Genomic DNA, 15235 nt, shown 5'->3' on the forward strand with positions numbered 1-15235 from the left:
GAGAGTTTGGCCAGATTACTGGGCCTGTAAGCTTAGTTGGGGATGTGAGAGAGAGAGAGAGAGAGAGAGAGAGAGAGAGAGATGAATTTCCTAGTTGATATGACATGATGGGAAAGAGGGAAGGAGGAGGAAGGGAGACTTTGGCCTGATTACTATGACTGTAAGCTTAGATGTGAGAGAGAGAGAGAGGGAGGGAGGGAGGAAGAGTCATGCACAGGTCAATGAGCCCTAAGGTGTGAATTTCTGTGCTTTAGATCCAACCTTGTAACATGTATCTAATGTTTTTTTTTTTTTTTTTTGATAAATGAACACAAAATATATTAAAGGGCGAAAAGCCACAAAGCATACAGGTAGTATACATAGCAGCCTAAAAACCAAAAGCACATAAACAATCAACCTCACCAACCCTTAAGGAGTTGCTAGCCACTCCAAAAAGCCTAAAAGCGAAGAGGACTCCTCTCCCATATACACCCTAGCCCAACTCCACAAATTACATACAAAAGAATGTTTTTAAGCTAACCTTTTAGGAAAGTTGGTAGCTTTACGTATTATCAGAGCTATAGTTAACTAAAGGTCTCAAGTTTGAGTCTCTCCTACTATTTATTCCCCCATCTATTTATCTGTAATCTGTAACTGCTAATTTGTCTTTCTATGTGTGGATATGACAGCTAATTTATCTCCACATAGGGGTATGGGACTGCATGTGTGGCCAGGTGTTAGTTTGGTATACATTCTAGCTTATATCTTAAAAGCGTAAATTCTAGACTGTTCCTATTGCCCCTATCACATGTTGTGAATATTAGGAAATGATATTTGCATTATGAGACAATCACTTCAAAGGTCTTCGTAGTTTATATTATGGTCATATTCTAGAACTTCTTTCTAGTTAGTTGAAACTTTTCCTGTTAGTGGATTATTTTGTATTCCTAGTCCTTGTTCACTAATTCTATTAACATCTGCATATTCCGAATGTCAAAGGATTATTTTGTACTCCCAGTTCTTGTTCACTGTGATTCTATTAACACCTATAAATTCAGAATGACAACCTAAATATTTAGATTCACCACAATTAGACAAATTTCTGGTATGAGTTCTCTTCTTTTGTGCTGATAGGTTGCTCGTGGTGACAACAGTGGTGGAGAATCCATTCCCATGCTGTTGAGAGTTCCTCGTTTCTTTGATCCTTGGGGTGGTTATGATATGATTGGCTTTGGGGACATTCTCTTCCCTGGTTTGCTCATTTCATTTGCTTTCAGGTACTCTTTACACTGTCAAGTTTCCAGTAAGTGAGATAACAGTGAAGGTTATGATTATGGATCCTATATTTTCCTTTAAGTTTTTTTAATAAAAATCAACAAACTCATCACTATGAATTAGTGATTACAATGAACGACAAGATATCCTTCGAAAAAGAACAAAATCTGATCAAAGAGAAGAAGGCAAGCCTAGATTGCTGCACCAACCAAAAAAAAAAAAAAAAAAAAAAAGCAGCTCTTTTTCCTTTTCTTCTTCTTCTTTTTTTATTTTTATTTTTATTTTTTAAGTTTTTAAAAATCATATGAGATTCCTTATGCTTAGGATTATTTTCCTTTTAATTTTATAATTATTATGTTTATAAATATTTATGACTACCATGTCAAGATTGTTATTCTTTACTTATATATGTGTTGTATTTTGCAACATGACTTTGCTTTAACTTTCTCCTTCTTGTCATTAGTTCTCTTAATTTCATTTCAATAATTGTTGTGAACAACATTAGATTATTCATTCTTGGTAAGATAGTTCAGGTTTGGTATTAAAGCTTTAGATGGAAGCCTTCATTTTCTTGATCATGCCTCAATGACAACAACCAAGAGGTCGATGTCATCAAGTGTTTGGTGTAGCCAAACTTTTACCTCAACAATTTTAAAATGAGTAGAGTTCTTACCAAGACAACTTAATATGTTGACCTAAATGTTGGCTTATCACATTGCCAAGCCAAAGTTATTGACCCAGTGATTGATGCTAATCCCTTGGAAGAGGATGATGATGATTATTTTTGACTGAGGTTGAACAAAAAATTTGGAGTGACGATAATGATGTTATATATGGTGATAGAAGGAAATTTTGTAATGCGGGAATCTGTCTTTCTGAACATAAGGAAGAGTTAGATTATGGGGCAAATTGTGAAGGAGATCCAATGTGTATTTACTATCTTGAGGAGGATGATGGCAATTTCCTTAATGGTGACAAGTGTGAGTCTTTGGTTATATGGAAGAGTTTGTTACTCCAAGGCATTGGAATGTAGAGGATTGACAGAAAACTGTCTCCATACCATTTGTACAATGAACAAAATTGCATGCAAGCTAATCATTGATTGTGGAAGTTGTGACAGTGTGGTTTACCAATTAGTAGATAAGCTCAAGTTAACGCTTGGGAAGCATCATAAGCCATGTAAATTATCATGGTTAATTTGTATTGATGTTCAATACATAAGTGAGGCTTGGTGGGATGTGATAATTATGGATGCATGTCTCATCTTCTATTTGGTAGGCACCTATACTTTTCATAACTCATAGTCCTAGATTTCAACAACAATCTGCATAAAACATCAACCACTATGGTAAAAGGAAAGGGTGAGAGTAGATTGCCTCGTCTTAAATCCTTAAAGGTCTTTATTGATCTTTGGAGCTTGTATTTGCTAGCACTGCAAAACTGATTGACCATAATAAATAACAACAAATTCATAACCTCCATTTTTGGACTAAAGCATTACCTTTCTAATGCATGGTCCAGAAAACCTTAATCCATGTGATCAGACTTTCAATATTTAATCTGGAAAGGAGTCCCCTTTTCCCTTTGGCTTTTCTCATCCACATCCTTATTTGCCACTAAGACTACATCCAATATCTGTCCACCTTTAAAATATTTTGTGCATAATTTATCTAAAATATTTTGGTTTATTTTTCTGTTTGATTGTCACAGATTTGACAAAACAAATAAAAGGGGCATGACAAATGGATATTTCCTTTGGTTGGCAATTGGCTATGGATGTGGTAGGTATTTTTACTTGTCATGTTTCTTCCTGCATTTTTGTTTTATTGATTTCTTTTCAATCATAAAATCAGAGTTGGTTGCTTATGTGGAATGCAATATATTCATTGGGGTTGCTTGCAACGTCTTTTCCTAGCAGAATGAGATTGGCGAGTGCCTTTTTCTAGCTTGATGCTATCCATTTTCTATGCAGTGTGACGTGTTTCATGTGAATTGGGAGTGTTTTTAACTTGCATTCGTATATGTGGTTTCCAAACCATAGGAGATGGTCAACATACCTACTAGTACGAATACAAAGCATTGAGATAAATTACTTGTAACTGGAGCAGAAAATGTACAAATTTGGTATCTTGCTGCAATAACTTCACTATTCTTACCTATCAAAAAAAATAAAAAATAAAAAAATCCTTCACTATTCTTATAGAGCGTATTAAGCATTATCACACTAATGATGTCCTAAATTAGTGATGGTGACATACTGACTGCACTTTCTTGCTATGGATGCCATCTAGATACATGGACAATATACCATCATAACTGACTTAGACAGTTTGTCTATAACCATATGATAAAAACTGAACAAAGAAAAAATGCAATCTTAGAGACATTTTTTTTTAAAATTTATTAAGTTTTAAATATTGAGTTTCAAGTTCAATTGTTCGATGGTTTTTTTTTAACGTAATAGCATTAAGGAATGTATTATTAGTATGAGAAGCATCTGCTTCATAAAAGCTTGAGAATCAAAGAGATTGGTTAGGAGGTGTTATTGTATAACAACCGTTTTTTCTATGGGCTGAGATAATCATGCATTTTTGTGTGATATGATGAAGTTGAAATGGACTGACATTAGTGATGCCTTAGAGGTCAGGGGTATTTAGAAAGGAAGCTCAGGAAATGGTGAGGCTAAGTTGAATGTGTATGATGATCAGTTTTGCAAGTTGGGCCATAGGACGGGGAACTTATTCTGATATGTGAGCTTGTCAAGGTAAGGGAAAGAAAGGGTAGAGAAGCAATCTTATCACTCCTGTTCTAGGCATGGAATAGATGAAATTAATTTTTTAAAAAGGGATTTTGTTTAAGAATAAAATGTTGTTGAACTGTCAATACCCGATTCATCCTTGAAAACCATATTGCATGCTAAATCTGATGAGATAGTATTAGTTCAGACAGTATTTTGTGAATGCATAATTATTTTAAATATATTAACAATCTCTTTATTTTTTGGGTGAAACTGCATCGAGGGGGAGGATTAAGATTTAGTGAAGGATATTGAGGTTAAAAGAAGAATGAAATAGTTATTGTTAGAATTTATTGTTGCTATGCTAGAGTTTATTGCCATATTATGGTAAGGGTATTATTGCAATCTCCTCTTTTTTAGCATTAATAATATAAATAGGTGGAAAGGTATAGGAAAGTGTACAAGACCAAGACTAAAACCTAAGGCCTTGTTTGGGAACTATTTTTAAGAACAGTTTTCTGTTTTCTAGAATAAAAAAACTGGAAAACACGTTTGGCAATCAAAAACTGTTTTCTGTTTTATGAGAGACGGGGTGTTTTTAGAGAACTTTTAGTTGTTTTTAGTTGATTTTACTTGTTTTTTGAGAGTTGTTTTAAAAATAATTATACAAACATATATAATGATTAAAAATAAAGTTGTGGACATAAAAATTATTTTTAAAACATATTTAAAAATATTAAAAACAAGTTAAAAGCATTTTAGGTTCTCAAACAGACTTTTGTTTTACAAAATATTAGGGCCTGTTTGGTTGCGGTTTTTGAAAACTGTTTTGGAAAACAGTTTTTGAGAACAGTTTTTAAAAACAGTTTTTAAAAACAATTTTTGGTGTTTTTAGAAAAAAAAATTGTGTTTGGGAACTGAATTTTGGAAAACAGTTTTTGTTCTCAAAAACAAAAAAAACATGTTTGGTTGAGTTAGTAAAAAAGTTTTTTAGAACAAGTAAAACAAAAAACATGTTTGAAAGATGTTTTTTTTTTTCCAATTAATAAAGTGTTTTTTTTCAATTAATAGTATATTCTATTAAGATGAGATGAAAAGTTTTAAAAAGAATTAATTTAATTTTTACAACTAATTTTTACCTGATAAGCTTGTAAATAAAATAAATAGGACATGAAAATAAATGCAAGTAAGGTGAAGTTTGAAGATGGTCACTTTTCAAGGGATTCTCAAGGCTGAAGATGATGTTATATTTGTGTTGACCAATATATTTTACCATCCAATATGTTTGACCAATAGATTTTCACTTTATGTATGAATTTTTTTTTTTTTTTTACCACCCATTTTATCCATACAAATGACCCTCATGTCCCTTAAAAATATCTTTGACCATTCGAATATTGAGAAAAGTCTTTACCCAATATTACTACCCTCACTCTCTCGTCTCTCATCTTCTTCAAAACTGAGAAAAAAATCACCTACAAAATCCTTTCAATAATAATCAACTCGTTTTCTTTCTCTTCCATGTCCTTAAGCAATTTTTTTTTTTTGTTTTTCTTGAACAAAACAACTCAAGAAAAATCAAAATTGAGGAATGGAAAAAATCAGGTTTTTTTTTTGGTTTTCTTTCTCATTCCCCACTTTTCTCAGTATCCAAACAGGAAAAATAAAAAAACTGACAACACGGAGAACAATTGTTCTCTTATGGCTTTTTTTTTTTTTGTTTTGTTTTGTAAATAGTAAAAAAACAGGCAAAACAACATTTTTTTTGTTCTCTAAAAAGTGCCATTTTGAGAACACGGAGAACAAGAAAAACAAAAACAACTTTCTCAACCAAACAAGTTTTTAGTGTTTTTTTGTTTTCAAGAACAGAAAACAGTTCTTGAAAACACTAACCAAACAGGCCCTTAGAGAACAATTTTCAAAAACTATTCTTAAAAACTATTTTTAAGAACTGTTTTAAAAAACAGTTACCAAACACGGCCTAAATATCTTCCATCTGTTTCTTTCTTCTTTTTTTCTCCTTTTAAAACCTAGAATCACAATTTTATAATTTCAACTTGGTAGATTATGCTCACATCATAATGATATCATGCTAATGTCATCATCCCAATCTAAAATTTTGCAAGGTTGGATCTACTAGTTTTTTAGGTAATTATGGTAATGTTTTAGGACTTATTTTGAAGTTGTTTAATTGGATTCTGTGTGTGTATGATTTTTAGAATTTTACTCCTTATTTTGGATTTGAAATTTGGGGTTATTTTGATGGATGTTTTTGGTTCAAATTGGTCCTACGTGGTATGCTTGGGCAGAGGATGATTAAAATGCTGGCTGTTTTTTGCTGATTTTTTCATTTGCATTTCAGTGTATTTTTTTTTGCTTGAGAGGACCCATGGACTATTTTTAGACTCTTTGAGGATGTTTGATTGTGCTTTCTTGTTTATTTTTTGATAGGCACCTAAAAGGAGATGTAGCATAGTACACACGAAGTATACAAAAAAAAAGAAAAGCTTAGTAGCGACTAGGGAAAAGAATAAAAAGACTCGTTTCCTTATTTTAAGCTCAACCAATTTATGAAATCTAATAATGACATTGTATGATCCTCTATATATACCCTAGCTTAGGTCCCAAAAGTAAACAAAAAAACAGATTTGATTGCTTGGTTGGATTGCCCAACATTGTTAAATGCCCTTCTGTTTCTCTCCTTCCTAAGAGTCCACATCAAACATAAGGGAGTGATCCTCCATATATTTTTTTTTTCCTGTTTTTTCCTAACAAAAGAGCCATGCAAACCCAACAAGTGCTCTCTAAATGTAGAATGTAGAATGCATAACCCACTCCACTCCGAAAAGAGAGAAAATTAGATGCTGCACCATTCTTGCTTTGGATCATTGAAGAAGCTAGTGGTCTATTGTTTCCTCCGCACCTTTGCACAAGTAACATCTACTAGGGAAAGTCTATTCCCTCCTTTTGAACTAGTCAAGAGTAAGGATTCTACCCGAAGATGCTTCCTAGGCGAAAAAGCTAACCTTCAATTGTGCCCAAGCCCAACATACAATACTAGCTAGAAAAAGGCACTCTATGACCCCTAGATAGGGAAGAATGGAGAGATTTAATTGAAAACTTGCCACATTTGGATTTATTCCACGTTAGTTTGTCCTTTACTTCCCTTTTAATTACCATTAAATGTAATTTTTGAAAGAAACTCTCCACTTCAGTCATCTTCCAATCGTTAAACTGCCTTGAGAAATGGGGGCTCTAGTCACCCCCTTCCCCTTCCAACTCCCAAGCATTTGCCACCCAACCCTCTTTGTTGGAGGCCACGAAAAGTAAATTCGGAAGGACTTCTTCCAAAGTTTGATCCTTGCACCATAGGTTTTTCTATAATTTAACCCTTCTCCCATTCCCAATTAAAAAGTGAGACCTACTTTTTATCGCCTCCCATTCATGTCTAATGGCTTTCCATATCCCCACTCTTATTCTCGTCTATGAACTTTCCTGTTACAATTTGTTTTCATAAGGGATTTTGTAGAAAATTTCCAATTCCACTTACCAAAAAAATCTTTATTAAGGACATAAAGGTTGCGTATTTTGAGACCCCATCCTTAATTCCCAAGGGCATTAGATTCTAGTTAACTAAATGAGACCTTTTGTCAGCTTCCCTATTCTACAGCCTAACATCGAGGCTAAGTCCTCCTCCACATTAGCTACTCCCTCGATAGGAATAGTCTCTCTCTTCTCTAGAATTACTTTTAGGCTGGAGTTTGCTTTAAACCACAAACGCCCAACTCAAATAATTCAACTGATCTGGATTGACATCATAGAAAATCAAAATATTGTCGGCAAACAAGAGATGAGACACTTCCAACAACTCCCCATCCTTTCTACCCACCTTAAAACCTGTGATGAAGCCCTTGCTCTTGGCCTTAGTAAACATTTGACTGAGAGCTTCCATAGCCAAAATGAACAAGTAAGGAAAGAGGATCCCCCTGCCTCAACCCCCTATAATTCTGGAAGAAATTGGATAGAGTGCCGTTAATGAGAATGGAGAAGGTTGCTGTGGAAATACGTCATTTTATGCACCTTTGCCCAAACCCCATTTTAGACATGATTGCCAATAAGTAATCCCAATTAATATAGTCATAAGCCTTTTCAATATTTATCTTTAGAACAAGATTAGACAAGTTGCTCTTTAATCTTGAGTCAATGGCTTCACTAGCAATAAGAACTGCATCCAGAATTTGCTTGCCTTTTATGAAAGCATTTTGAAAATTTGAAATCACCTTTCCCACCACTTTCTTAGGCCTATTTGCTAACACTTTAGCTAGCAGCTTTTACAATCCCCCTACAAGACTAATAGGTATAAAGTCTTTTAAATCCTCCACCCCACCCTTTTAAGAGTCAACACCAAGAAAGTGGAACTTAAGCTTCTTTGGAAAGTGACATGAGTGAAAAACTCCCTAAAAAAGCCCATGGTCTTAGGCTTAACAAGGTCCCAACAAAGCTGCCAAGAAGTCATGGTAAAATCATTTGGACTTGGAGCCTTGTCCCCACATTGAAAACTTCCTCCTTAGAAAAAAGGCTCCTCTAAGCTCTTGGAACTAAGACTCCCCAACACTTCAAAACAAGTCCCTAATGCTTGGTCTGCAATCTCCTGACTTGGATAGAAGAGCATGAAAAGCACTGCACACCCTGTCCTTAATCTCGTCAACCTTTGTCAGAGTAGCACAATTAACTCTCACTTTGGTCATCAAATTTCTTCTACTACGAGCATTGGCCATCTTATTTATGCACCATTAACTCCACACCCTGTCCTTAATCTCCTCAATCCCCACTTTTGCAAACATTGTTTTTGCAAGAGAGCAATGTTTCTGGGGTTTATGAGTTGAATGAGAAAATTTTTGTGGGATCAGTTATGGTAGTATCAGCCTTTTACCATTGACTTGGAGCAACAGAAGCACCACTAGAAGGAGTTCATGATTGCTTCCTCATCATCTAGTTTTGGACTTTCTGATCTTTGTGGTTTTAGGGATCATATTCTTGTTAGCAAAGACTCCACCCATTGCTGCTAATGCTTATTCTTAGCTATTCATGTTCTCTTTAGGACTATGGCTCCTTTGGATTCTTCTACCCTAATCTCTAGCATAGCAATAATGAACTATAATGGTCACTTTCATAAATCATTTAATGGAAAGGGCTTGAGAGGCATGTGGGTGGTTCTTGGGAAATAGTCCTTCCAAATGAATTGTGGCATAGGGAATGCCTTGGTAGTGCCAAGTAGTCACAGGCTTGAAGGAGCTTGTTTCCACGTGTATGTTTGCTTTTCCTTGTTGCTGTATGACTTGAAGAATAGAAGCTGAGAAATACAAAGACTTGAATTCAGGGCTGTAAAACTTAATTTGGGAAATTCAATTAGGTAAAAATTAAAGAAACAACAGGAAGAAGTATGGACTAGAATCTAGAATCACTCTAGTAAGAGTTAGGAATCATTCCTTGTTTAAGGCCTCAACTTGTATGATATGTACATCACTCATGATAATCATAAAATCATTTATCCTCATTCATTTGCTTTTCAAATGCATACAAGCATAGTTGTTAAAAACATAGGATACACGATAAGGTACATTTTTTTATTTTATTTTATGAAAATTGATACTTATGGTAATTCATATCATATCTTAAGCTTGTCTTGTGATGCATAACAATACAACAATATATACTCCAACTATTTTTCATAATATTTAAGAAAAATCAAAGTTATTTATTTATTTTTTCTCCTAGAAGAATTATTGTATTAATTATTTAAAATATGCAGTAAGATTAGAAATTGATCATAAAGAGCAGAGAGAGGTAAGTAATCCTAATATGAAAAGATACATTGTTGTCCAAAGTCATATTAGGAGTTAAGAAAATTTATTCTCACAATGAATATTGGAAGAATTTTTATTTGAATGATTTGAATTTTGACATTGAAAATGATGGTAATTGGTGAATAAAAACTTTACTTAATGTATTAGTTTTGAAAATATAAAAAGTTGAACTTTGGAGATGACATATAAAGACATATATATCAACAACACATATAGTACTATCTTTTATAAAATTGGTTATATATTATTCTATATTTCATGCTTCCCATATATATGTACATATATGCATATTTTTTCTATTTAATTTTTCACTACATAGAAACTTACAACACATGATGTGATACAGAACACAATACAAAAAAAATAAAAAAATGATACACAATACATTTTACGAGTTAACAACTTTGCATATTAGTAAGGCCTTTTATGGATAGGTAGAATTGTATGCTTACATTGGAAGACTAGAAAACATTTTACCACACCCAGTTAATTAGTAAACTCCTAAGACTTAACAAACTGATAGATACTTCTTTATATTATCATAAATATGGTAACTCCTATATAAACAGTCCAAAAACTCATCAATATCATGATGTAAAATAAAACTTATTGAAGAACTCACTAAACTCTGTATAATGCCAGTATCCCCTTGTTCCCACTAGGTTAAAGTTTTGGTCTGCAAATTATCATTACTTTATTGACTGCTTATACATCTTGATCATGGCACTGTTGCTGTCAGCTCTCCAGCTAGGTAGAACTTTACTTTGGTCAGTGAAGGGCTTAAGGCTAGCTAAAGCATATAAAGAATAGGATTATTGAAATAACTTTTTGTTTTTTTGCTTCAGCTTGTTTATAGCTGATGCCAAAACCATAATTTTAAAGAGGTAAATTTGATGTTACAGAAGTTTCAAGAAATATGAAATATTTTTTCTGCATAAGACAAAAATGAGCTTCCATGTCAAAAACTCTTAATAAAATTTCCAAAACAAGTACAAAAGTTCTAATTGAGCTTAAAAAGTTTTTTTCCTGTTCATAAGTCAATCCAAACTATGCCTAGGTATGAAAAGTGGTTTCCTAATAAGTTAAGGGAATCCATTGTATAGTGGTTTATGGGTCCATCAGGAAGGGTGTTAAGGAGTTTGTCTAAGGTATTGGCTTTGTTAAGGGAAACATACATAGACTGTGGGCTTAGTTTTGTTTTATGACCTAGTAGGTTAGGCTTTTTGTTCTTCAATTTGGGTGTTACTGTAAAATTGAAAATTGTAGTTCTAGTTAATACTGTAGCCTTTTAAATTTTAAGTGAATGAAAATGAAAAGTTTATTTGTACTGTTTGAAATTTTAGTGTTGAGTTTGATTAAACTATTTGACATATTAAGTCTGAAAATTGATTGATTTACAATTTTTTTTCTTATGCTTTCAGTTATTTAGTAATAGTGATTTACAAAATTTTATTAGTGCAATAAATTTTTGTCTTTGTGTGTGGTGTTATATATATGTATTCCCATTGTAAGTGGTTTTAGCAGCTCCCATTATAAATTTATGGAAAGGAGTCAAGACAGAAATTGTAGCTAAAGGGGTTCCTGTAAAATTGAAAATTGTAGTACTAGTTACTACTGTAGCCTTTCAAATTTTAAATATATGAAAATGAAAAGTTTATTTGTATTGTTTGAAATTTTAGTGTTGAGTTTGATTGAACTATTTGACATATTAAGTCTGAATTGATTGATTTACAATTTTTTTTCTTATGCTTTCGGTTATTTAGTAATAGTGATTTACAAAATTTTAGAAGTGCAATAAATTTTTTTATTTCTTTGTGTGTGGTGTTATATATATGTATTCCCATCGTAAGTGGTTTTAGCAGCTCCCATTATAAATTTATGGAAAGGAGTCAAGACAGAAATTGTAGCTAAACTACATTTAAAAATCCATTTTGAGTGTTTGATGTATTCATGTTCTGATCCAGCTATAAGACATTTATAATGTATTGTAAATGCTGATTCCATTGTGATATTCAATTTTTTTTGTTTCTTATTTTGTCACACTTTAGAGGGACTCTATTTACTCACTTTCAATTGCTCATGTTTATGCATCATGAGAGTTCAAAATTTCCTTTGTAAGTTAAACTTTAAGGACTATTTATCCACTTTCAATTGATTCAGGTTTTTGCATCATGAGATTCCTATTGGGAAATATATCGATTAACTAGAGAGAACGAAGATAAAATATTGTCGTGTGTATAGGAAGCAAATACTCTTGACCAATAAAAATATGAAAAAAGCAATGGCAGGTAAAACGAAGAAAATCATTATTTACCAGATCCCATTCACATAGCTTTGCTATGAACAAACTTTTATTTCCCATCAACCATCTGGCCCAGAGAATGTTTTATAATTTGAATCATTCAGCTGATGAAGAAAAGTGATTGACGTAGAGAAAGAAGACAACAATGTCATTTTAAAAATATAGAACTTCAAAGTTTTAGCATATTGTGTTTGAAATCTTAGGCATATCTGAAATTAAGTTTTACCTTATTTTTTTAGATGATAAACAATTTGCATTATCAAATTCACTGAATGAGTGAGTGAAGACCATTTAATTTCACTTTAAAGTACTTTATTTGGTCACCAGAAACACTTAAGTAACTCATAATGAGTTCATTTTAGCTAGCTGCCATATGGAGTTTCTTGCTGATGATAATGAATGATTCACGGTATTGCAGGTCTCTTGTTTACCTACCTAGGCTTATATCTGATGAATGGGCATGGTCAACCTGCACTCCTCTATCTTGTTCCATGTACTCTAGGTAACAACTCAAGTGACAAGTGACAACAAATAGCATGAATTACGTCTTTTATTTTGCTGATGGCATGAATTTGTATTATTATCATTTTGATCTTTTTTTCCTGTTCCAATTCTGTTATTCAGGTGTCACTATTATTTTGGGTCTGATGAGGGGTGAGCTAGGTCATCTATGGGAACATGGCACGTCTGTGCCTATACCCATATTGGGAAGACCTGGAGAAGCTTAGAGCATCTAATCAGTTTTAAGCTGGATGCGGGTGAACTACACTGATGCAGAAGCTGCAGATGGGAAAGATATGGCTTCATACATCTTTCCTGAATCCGGATCTCAGTCCAACATTGTGTGAGAAACACAATTGGTATAAGTGATGGACTTCAAAGCCTTTAAAAAAGCAACTCACCCCTGGAAACCATTTCCATGTATATCATCTCTTGTATCTAGTAACTTTTTCCTCATTGTTTGCTACTGACTTCTTGTTAATGTTGTAACATATTCTGAACTATTTGTCTTACAAGATGAATTCGTTGTTTTCTGGTTTATCACCCTGATTTCAGAGCTTGTGCATTAACTTATTTGCCTTGTTCGTTTAACCTTGATAATAAGAACTTATTTTTACTCTTATGGCTCTGTTGAATTTTCAGAACACGAGCACACCAACTTCAATTTCATTCTAGTTTTCTTCGGATATAGGTTTTACTCTTTTTTTTTTTCAGTTAGAATGTTAGCAAGCTGGGCGTTTGAACAGTTTTAGAAAGGGAAAAGTGATGTTGCAGGATTAGGCATGCAGATGATAGGATTAAGACATTTCTTACTAATCTGAAGTGATCTCAATATCTTAATGGGTGCTGACTTCTCTGATGGTTAACACTTGGAGACTATCTTAGATAATTAAGTTCTGTTGGATTCTAATTCAAAAATATAACTGGGCTTGTTTTACGATTTGGGAAAATAAATAGTTTTGATTTACCAGGTCTTGTCTTTGGATGATGAGGATAGAGGAGGCTGTCTCTCACGTCACCTTCTCCTTTTCTTTTTTGCCATGTAATAAAAATGATTATATTTTAAGTTAAAAACTCATCCTAGTTATTTTAAAAAAAATTTAAACCTTAAAAATGTTATCCTGATTAGATTTTTCATTTAAGAGAGTTTAGAAATGGTATCAAGCAAGTGTTTGGACCACAAATTGAAAGATTAATGTGATTGTTTTTTCAAGTATATTTCATAAAACCTAAAATTGGATTTTTTTTATTTTTTTTTTAGCAAAAGTAAAAACTAATATGTGGCATGTTTTAGGTGGCCACTTATTTACCAAATAATTACCTAAACATAACTAAAGAATAATAACATCTTGACTTCCAATTGTGCGTGACCTAGAGTGCTTAAGATGCACTTCTTGAGGTGGAGAAGGTGAAATCCCAAAGCGGTAGTCACCCATTTTGAATTTGGCATGATTTCAAATTGGATTTTGAAATGGTAAGTTAGGATTCTTTGGCATTGTCTGATATAAAAAAAGGGGTCATTTCGAAATGGATTTTGAAGTCATAAGTGGAGGGTTTTCCCTAGCAATGTGTGATTTCAAATTGGTGAGTTGGATTTTGAAATCATACATTTTGAATTCGAAATGCCCCTTTCGTTTTGCCTAGTTGGTTCAAACGACCATAACTTCTTTATTTTAGTTTCAATTCACATATTATTCAAAGTCTTTAACTCATGACTTCTTGAGATTCAAAATGATATATAGCTTGACTAAAATTGATCTTAAGAAATCCTTCAAAATTTACCTCAAAGTGAAGTATGTGCATCTTCTAGACCTTAAACTCCATTTCCTAAGTTTAACTTCGAGATTCGGCCTCCAACCTTCTTCTTATATTTGCTTGTTCTCCAACTCTCTCCATAACCTTCATGAGAAAATAAAGGCTATGCTTAAATGAGAAAAACACCCAAGAGGGGGGTGAATTGGGTTTTTCAAAAACTTCTTCAACACAACAAATTCAAGCATAATATAATAATAAAAAAAATAAAGAGATAGAGTTAGAGAATTCAAACTTGGATTTTATAGTGGTTTGACACTTCTTTGCCTACGTCCACTCTCCTTAAGCTCCTAACCGAGTGAGGGTTCCACTAACTTGAAGTTTCGACCAAGCTTCTAAACTTCTTTACACTTGGATTCCGACTCCAATGGGCTCTTACACAAACTCTTCAAGATTTAAACCTCTTGAAGGCTTTAACACTCAACTTTTACAAGAATGAATTCCTCAACCTAGCTCAAAGATAGCTCAAATACAAATAAAAGCTAGGATGACTCATAAGAGTGCACTAAAAGATATCCAGGTGATGATTTAATGCACTAAGATAGAAATGAGAGCTTTTAAGGCAATAACAAGTGGGTAGACAATTGATTGCAAGTGTTCTCTATGTCATAAATGAAGGGAAGCTCTCAATTTATAGGTTTTTAAGCTCGGGAGCCAAGAACAGCAAAAAACAGCCTCAACCGGTCGAGTTGGGGGTCGACAGGTTCACTTGCCGTTGGAGCATTTAATGCTTTGGTAGGTTACTGTTACCTTGACCGGAGG

The 15235-nt window shown here is 33.3% G+C and overlaps 1 protein-coding gene across 1 annotated transcript in view; it reads left to right on the plus strand.

Annotated features, from left to right (window-relative positions):
• LOC100249763 (signal peptide peptidase-like 2) overlaps positions 1–13283 on the plus strand; it is a 32449-nt gene extending 19166 nt beyond the window's left edge. The window contains exons 11-14 of the mRNA XM_002268539.4: positions 1114–1256; positions 2965–3035; positions 12579–12662; positions 12785–13283. Coding sequence (XP_002268575.1) covers positions 1114–1256; positions 2965–3035; positions 12579–12662; positions 12785–12888 — 402 coding nt within the window. The 3' untranslated portion in view covers positions 12889–13283. The remainder of the gene's footprint in view (positions 1–1113; positions 1257–2964; positions 3036–12578; positions 12663–12784) is intronic.
• The last annotated feature ends 1952 nt before the right edge of the window (positions 13284–15235 follow it).

The sequence above is a fragment of the Vitis vinifera genome, chromosome 5 (assembly GCF_030704535.1).
Source record: "Vitis vinifera cultivar Pinot Noir 40024 chromosome 5, ASM3070453v1".
Lineage (NCBI taxonomy): Eukaryota > Viridiplantae > Streptophyta > Magnoliopsida > Vitales > Vitaceae > Vitis > Vitis vinifera.